Below are 7836 nucleotides of genomic sequence, written 5' to 3'. Positions count from 1 at the left end.
AGTAATCATGCATATATGCACAGTTACTGTAGCAATTGTTTATTTATGCACAATTTTACACCCACCAATGTGTTTTTTTTTTTTTTTTGTCAAAATGTGTAAAATGAAGGGTTTTTTTTGGTATTTTGCAAGATTTTGCATCCATGGATGTGGATGCTCTAAGATTATATTTTATACATAATTTTAAATTATAAAAACTTGCAATTTAAACAATTTATGGATAATATAACTGTTGATCTTTAATTTTCTAAAAATTTTGCAAGCATGGAAGATATAAGAAGAAGATGTAATCCAATGGTGAATTTGTTAAAATTGTTCTCTAATAAAAAGATATTAAGTAAGGTTGTAGCCGAAAGTTACAACTAATTTTATAACTAAACTTTGTTCATTATTTTATATCATTCTCATTCTCTCCAACTTCTTTTTTCACTTTTCTTTTTTTCTTTTTATCCTCACCTTACACCCAACCTGAATTTTTTTACGGAGATTAAATAATTTACAATCTTCTCTGATTTTTTTTTTTTCTTTTTAAAATAAGGATAGGAAAGAAGCCCCATATTCACAAGAATCACAACCTTTAATTAATACCAATGTCTAAGCCTGTTCAATGTATTTGGGGCCTTTAGCCAAAATTTTAAATAATTTTTCTTTTATATTCAAATATTAATTAAATAATTTTATTTCTTACTTATATTAAAACACGTCTACAAGACAGTACCTATTCACATTTTTCCAACCCAACACTATGGGTTGACCTGAATCGTCAAAAATTTGGTAAGGATTATAGGTTTTACAACCCTTTTTACTCCTATAATTTTTTGACCTAAACCCAGTTTGACCCATACACATTTGGTTCAAACCCGCACCCCTTCGACCAACATATTTGCTAGGTCTATTAAACTATTCCTTAGCCTATGTAACAGCCTTTAAAAAAAATCTTAAAAGCTCCATTGTTGGCTTCCTCTTTTTCCAAAGAAAGAAAAATGTGCCTCTCTTCTCTGAATCCCTCACTTGTGTATCAGGCTCAAGCCCACTTTTGAACCCATTGATCTGTCATTGTAGTGTACTATACCATTGTATTGGCATTATACTACTTGGTTAACTAGCTTCTATATTTAGATACTCAAAAAGTCTAGGGACCCATCCTTTAGTGCATATTTTACCACAACTTGTTTTGGTGTCAATTGCTAATTGAAATGCTTTAAGTGGTGAGCTCATGCGTAACTGATATAATCCAATTACCAGTTGACACCTAGGTAAGTTGCGGCAAGTGTGTACAAAAAGGTGTCCTTAGAAGGACTCTCTAGACACTCTCTTTACAACACTATCTGTTCGTTAAGTACTACATTAAATTTTATTCTAAGGTAGTCACTAAAAAACTTAAATTGATACAAAATTTAATAAATAGATAACTTGAATATATTAACATCAAAAAAAAAAAAAAAAAAAAACCCAAATACATGAAGTATTTCAATTTTTTTATACTAAAAAGGAGAAAAAAAGGAAAAAAGAATTGATAAAAGATAAAATGAAAACTAAGAATATTGGGATGAGAATAACAAGTGAGAGATTCTAAAATGATAATAGAAAAGAGAAAAATGGAGAGAGAGAGAGAGAGAATGACACTTGCAACAACTACGAATTGAGTTACTAAAGAGAGCAAAATTGTTGTGATTGCAAAGCCAAAGAGAGCATAGCTACCAGCATTGTCAAGGAGAACTCGTGACCACGAACGAGTTACAAATTTGAATGATTAGGAATTTTTTTTTATAGACTTAAAAAAAAAAAAATTATTCACTTATTGTTTGGTCTAGTCTTGTTTTTAATTTGTTTGGGTTAATAATTGTTGTTATTTTACCCCCCCCCCCCACCTTTTTTGTTTAAGGGGTTAAAGATTATGTTTAGGGGCCATAATTTTTTTTAGAGTAATGCTACATTCATAATAATTTCATAACAAATATTATATAACAAGCTATTATTGGTAAGTACAAAAGTAATGTTAGTATTGGGCCTAACTTAGTATCAGTAATAGTTTACCAAATAAGATTTGATGTAAGATTATTCTGAAAATTTGTGAACGTAACATTATTTTTATTTTTGTTGAAAACCCAGCCTGCAATTGCAATAATAAATCAAGGGACATAACATATTTCCTAATTGCTAATATGATTTATTGTGATTAGTGTATAAAAAAAATGTAGTGTCATGATGGTCTCATGTAAAACTAATTCTTCAATCAAATCTACCATCTTCGAGCATTAGTATTAGTGGTAAAAAAAATTTAGCAATTTTGACACAATAAAAAGTTAATTTATTTATTTTACTATATCACTTTACAAAACACTCAATATCAATAGTTTTATTTTAGTATTCAACATAATAAAATAATATAAACAACACAATAAAATAATATATCTTTTAATATATATATATATATATATGTATGTATGTATGTATGTATGCATTACCATTTTAGCTACTGTGCATATCTATCTTTGGCTATGCATTGTAACTTAGCAGGAAAAAAAGAAGAAGAAGGGTTTCTACTCCACTGATACAATCCACTTTTGCTATATTTTGATGATAAATTTAACATTTTAGCAAAATACCTATGCCAAAGTTGTATAAAAGGTTGCAAAAAATATTGTATCTTTGGAAATTCTCTGTTTATTCAAGGTAAATTTTCAAAAACATCACGTGGTATGGACCCCCTAATATGGCATCTTAGTTCTCATGGTCTCAAGCAAACAAGAATTTATGACCACTCATATGCATACCTTATCTTTCCTTGCCACCTGTGATCATCGTTCTCCAATGTTTATTAAAAAAGAAAAAAGAAAAAGTGAGAAGAAGGAATAATTACAGCAATGGAGTTTTCTATTAATCTCATTGTTCATCTTCTACTGTTCTACGGCTGACATAGGCATTGGTCGAAAAGCATCAATGATCAACCTATAGAGATTAGCTTCCATTCTCTCTCGTAAGCATACCATACCTTCCCCAGCTTTCCTTTTATAGTCTCTATAGCTTCTCTGGACATATAATATAAGCACGCAATGAATAAACTGAGTGAATCTCAATGGCCTAAGCGAAGCTTTTAGGCCAAGGAAGCAAGCAATCATACACTTGGAACAGAAAATAGGAAATGTAATGTAAGTATATTCTACCAAAAAAATTAATTTCTCATACTATATATGAACATGGCTCATTTTGTAGCAAACCACCGCATTATTCCAAAAATAGTATGTATAGAACCTTCAAATGGAAACACACGTGGTCTTAAACAAAGTAGGACGAGTAATTATTTGATGGGTTATGGAGAAAGTCGGAGAATTAATGCAGGTCATCAAAGTGGGAAAATATTGATGAAAGCAAGAAGATTTGCGGTGCATAGTTCAACCTCATCAGCTGAGGAAGTGGGTTTGGTTGGGGATGGAAAATGCGCTGAGGGACAATTTGGATATTTAGTAAATGAGTATGGATGGAAGGTAAGAAGGCTGGTTGAGAATGCTGATGAGATGAGGAAAGCAGCTCAGGTTCAAGCTGAAGCATTTCATGTGCCTTCAGCACTTTTCAATGACTTATTCTTCGACTTCTTTCAGGTTTAATTCTCAACCTTCATGTTTACTTAATTTCTTTGTTGTTTTTCTGCTTTATTTTCAATTTTTCTTGGCTTTCAAGATTTACATCTTTTCTTTTCTTTCTTTCATTTTTTTTTTTTTTTTTTTGGCTGAGCAAACAAAATGTAATTAATTTTGAAAATTTCTGGGTATTCTTGTTAAAAGATTTACTTGAACTTTATATGTGTATTCTTGTTCATGAGTTAATGTCTCAATCAGACTTAGTAATTCTTTTTTCTGAATGCGAAAGTTAATTCATCCTTGGGGAAGGAATAAACATGATATGGTGAACTAATTGAATTTTGAAAAGTTCATCAAGGGTATTAGAGTTCATTGTAATTAAGATTAATGTACTATTACCGTCTATTTCGCGTTCATATCATGGTTAAAATTTTATTTCTAAATCTGACAGTGTATAGATCGACACTTAATCTAAAGTTTTAGACGACAGGCAGTATATTATCAACATATCCTTATGTAACAGTTGTGTGTTGAATTGCTTCTAAATACAGGCTGAGGTGCTTTCTGGTCTTGTATACAAACTTAGAAACTCACCTCCGAACAGGTAAACATTGACGGTGGAAGATTAAGGGTCTGTTTGGTAAACATACTCAAACACATGTTTTCAGTTTTTAAACAATATTACACGTATTTTCATACACTTTTTCATCCGTACGTATATCAAAAAAATACAAACAATATTACTCAAATTCCTCTACTAAACAGACCCTAAATTCCTAGTGTACATGTCATACATAATACAAAAGAATTGTGAATAGTTAGGTCCATTATGTGCATATAAAAATTTTGCAAGAAGTAACTGTACTTAGATTTTGTTTTTTAAGCCAAAAAAGACATTTTAATTTGTTGATGAAAGTAATAACAGGTATGCTTGTTTGGTTGCTGAGCCTACCACAAATGCTTCTGATTCACAAAAGCAAGTTGTGGGCATTGTGGATGTCACAGTGTTGAGAGACAAATCTGTACTTCAGTGTCTCCCAGCAGCTGAAGTAGAAGAGTATCTTTACGTCTCCGGGATAGCGGTTCTGAAAAGTTTCAGGTAAATTAATACATACTGTATTTCAATCCTAAATTCGCTCCTCTTTTTTGGGTTTTGTTCTTAAATAATATTCTATCAATTTTCTTGTTTTAAAGTTTAATATAAATTAAGGAATAAAATGACTATGAAATGTTCCTCCCAAAAGAAGAACTCTTTCTTTTAATGAAATAGAGAACAAAAAAATACTATAATTTTATCAATATTTTGAGAAACAAAAAAAATATAAATATTCCTTTCATTTTCATACCTCATTTTGTGAAAGAAAAAAAATATTGAATTGGATTCCTATTCCATTTTGTACTAGGATGATTCTTAGGTTTCTAGTTATTTGTTTGACCACTCAAGTCCAGCAATCTACTCCAACCTATTGTATCAGGACTTACTCTTTTCGATTTTTCAAAATTTTAAGTAATTATAATCTTTCTTACAATGTAAGTATTGTAATCTCGAATTATTCCTGGGCATAGTTTGAGATTTTAGTCTATCATATATACTCTTCATTTGATTCATTATAATGTAAAAGTACGATGTAACTATATTTTGAATATCTTTAAGATTAAATCAGATTGTTCCTTGTAGTTAAAGATATTATGACTGATGAGTGATGAGGCCCAAATCAACGGGAAAAAACTCTTCTCGTCAAGCAAGAGATCTGATGTTTAAATCATATGTTTTTCTTTTTTATAAGAAATAACTCAACTACTTTAAGTAATACCTACTCTCTTTTTCTTTTTCTTTTTTTGTCTCTCACTCCTCTTTATTTTCTTATTGTTGTTCTCCAACTCATATGGTAAAAAAGGAGGCAGAAGATAGCAACTTTGTTGCTTAAAGCTTGCGATGTGCTTTCTGTTCTGTGGGGTTTCGAGTATCTTGCTCTGAGGGCCTATGAAGATGATTTTGGAGCACGTAAATTGTATACAAATGCAGGATATCGAGTTGTCTCCGGTGATCCCCAATGGATGACTACATGGATAGGAAGAAAACGACGTATTCTTATGATCAAACGGTCTAATCTTCATACCTTTAATCAAGCAACATAACTTGGCTTTTAGTTTAATTTCTTCATGCCTATTATGGCTTGTATATTCGTTCCTGGCTATGCCTGCACATGAGTTTTATTTGTGCATAAATAGTTGCCAACCAACATGAAATTTGTATTTAAGGCAGAAATACAAATATTACCCTTTGAAGTCTGGTCAATTGTCATTTTTGATCCTTTAATTTTTTTGGTATTTTGATCTTGTAACTTCGCATTTGCTATCATCATTAGATTTTCTTAATGGCGACTTTTTAAACAGAATAAAGAAATGACTAATTGTGACAGCAAATGTGAACTTACCCACAAATCCATGATATGTTAATGTGGCATGAGTATTGCCAATAAAATAGTGTCATGTGGCATGAGAAAAAGAGTCTTCCAATAATATGTTAACTGATTCACTCACTATGTTCTTTCAAAAGTCTCTCTTTTCTTATATATATATGGAATGGAAGAGCCAATGGACCAAAGTTGCTACACACTTTACAATACTATTTATATGTAAGGAGATTTGAGATTCTAACCCCTATTCTTCCTTAGTTTTAGTAGGCAAAAAATATTAACATAACAAATACTGTCTAATGATTAACCGTTTTTAGTTGGGGAACATTAATTGTTTATTTATTTCATATTATTTGTACTGTTATAGCTAAGTGATAACTTTGTTCAATTATGACATTCGTTTTTATTGTCTATATAAATGCATGGTAATATTTCAAACGGAAAAATTGTTATTAACTTTTAAAAAAAATATATAAATCACTTATTTTTATTTTGGATATATCATATGATGTTCTCTTATTGATTTGTTGGGCTTAATTATCTTCGCTCTTCAACTTTTCAGCTTATAAGAGCTGCAGGCTTTCTTAAGGCTACTAGTTGGTGATTTCAAGAGCTTTTGAGTGGAGACTACTCTTATAATATTAGAAATAATGTACATCGATCAGAAATAATGTGTTTTATTTTTTTAATGTCAGTAATAATGCGTTAAAACCCTTGGAAATAGTAAACTACTAGATATTCCAAAGATTATTTTTGGATTTATTTAAGAGTTACATTTCTCATTGTTTAAGTTTGATTTAAATTGTCAAAAGCCTTGTAAATTAATTGGTATTTTTTGATATTCTTAACGAAGAATTCTAAGGTTCATGTAAATAAATTGGTATCTCTTAATATTCCTAATGAAGATTTCTAGGGTTCTAAGGTTTGAATCCTCTCTCCCCCTATTCTTTCCTCCAAAAAAGGAAGAAAAAAAAAATCCCTCCACCTCATTCTAATTTTTAAATTATTAAAAAAATTGATTTAAATTTTTTGGGATATTTAATTTTTTGTGTTTTTTTTAGAACCGATATTTTGGGATAGTTAAGGTATTTCATCAAACTATGTCAGATGGTTAGGTAGGAGTTGGAGTGTGTGGGATTAAAGTATTTGGCTACATCTTTTTTTTTTTTTTTTTTTGGTTAAAAGGAACTATTATTAAACAACTAAGCCAAAATAGCTAAGTTAGAGGCAACAAGCCTACATACACTTTCCCCATTAGTTATATACAAGATAGAATTCTACTTTAACTTAATCTAAGTGTATATATGTGTGTATATTAGAGTAATGTAACGTGACTAATATATTAAACTTGTGCAAGATATGTAAATTTTATGTATTTATGATATATAGTAGTAACCCTGAAAAGGTATATTTATATCAATTGGTATCGAAATATTTCATTTTTTTAACTAAATCAAAACGGTTTCTGATACGGTATTGACTCTCTTGATTCATAAGGGGTGATTATTTCTTTTAATAAAAACACAACCAAACTAAAAAAATAACTAAATCATAGAAATAACTATTATATTATTTTGTCTATTATGGCATGTTTGGAAGTTTAGAGAGGGATGAGAGTAAAGGGGAGTAGAGGGGAGGAGAATAGAGGGAAATGGTTCCCCTTCACCTTGTTTGGATGTTTTTAAAATTAGTAAGGAGGAATAGAGTAATTAGTCCTTCCTCTTATTTGGATGTTTTAAAAATTAAGATGAAAATGAGAGAAAATTATTAAAATAGAAAAATTTACCCCTATTTGAAAATAGACTTGCAACATTGGTCTATTATTAATTTAGAAA

The 7836-nt window shown here is 30.1% G+C and overlaps 1 protein-coding gene across 2 annotated transcripts; it reads left to right on the top strand.

The window, feature by feature from the left end:
• Positions 1–2769: 2769 nt before the first annotated feature.
• On the top strand, positions 2770–5912 carry LOC115959530. 2 transcript variants are annotated; one of them, XM_031077971.1, is made up of 5 exons: positions 2772–3152; positions 3343–3602; positions 4133–4185; positions 4507–4680; positions 5480–5912. In XM_031077971.1, exons 2-5 carry the CDS (start codon positions 3366–3368, stop codon positions 5718–5720), a joined length of 705 nt encoding a protein of 234 aa, XP_030933831.1. In that variant the 5' UTR covers positions 2772–3152; positions 3343–3365; the 3' UTR covers positions 5721–5912. The 2 variants fall into 2 exon arrangements, with proteins under 2 accessions (XP_030933830.1, XP_030933831.1); XM_031077970.1 differs by having other exon boundaries at positions 2770–3602.
• Positions 5913–7836: the final 1924 nt, after the last annotated feature.

Source organism: Quercus lobata, chromosome 9 (assembly GCF_001633185.2).
Source record: "Quercus lobata isolate SW786 chromosome 9, ValleyOak3.0 Primary Assembly, whole genome shotgun sequence".
Taxonomy (NCBI): Eukaryota; Viridiplantae; Streptophyta; class Magnoliopsida; order Fagales; family Fagaceae; genus Quercus; species Quercus lobata.
Note: the sequence above shows the minus strand (reverse complement) of the source record. Positions and strands in the feature narration are given on the sequence as shown.

Excerpts from the sequence above, each read along its gene's own strand:
- LOC115959530 (XM_031077970.1), top strand. The coding sequence starts at position 3,195 with ATGAACATGGCTCATTTTGTAGCAAACCACCGCATTATTCCAAAAATA. Across the intron at positions 3,603-4,132 it reads TATTCTTCGACTTCTTTCAG|GCTGAGGTGCTTTCTGGTCT; the intron begins GTTTAATTCTCA and ends TTCTAAATACAG. Across the intron at positions 4,681-5,479 it reads GCGGTTCTGAAAAGTTTCAG|GAGGCAGAAGATAGCAACTT; the intron begins GTAAATTAATAC and ends ATGGTAAAAAAG.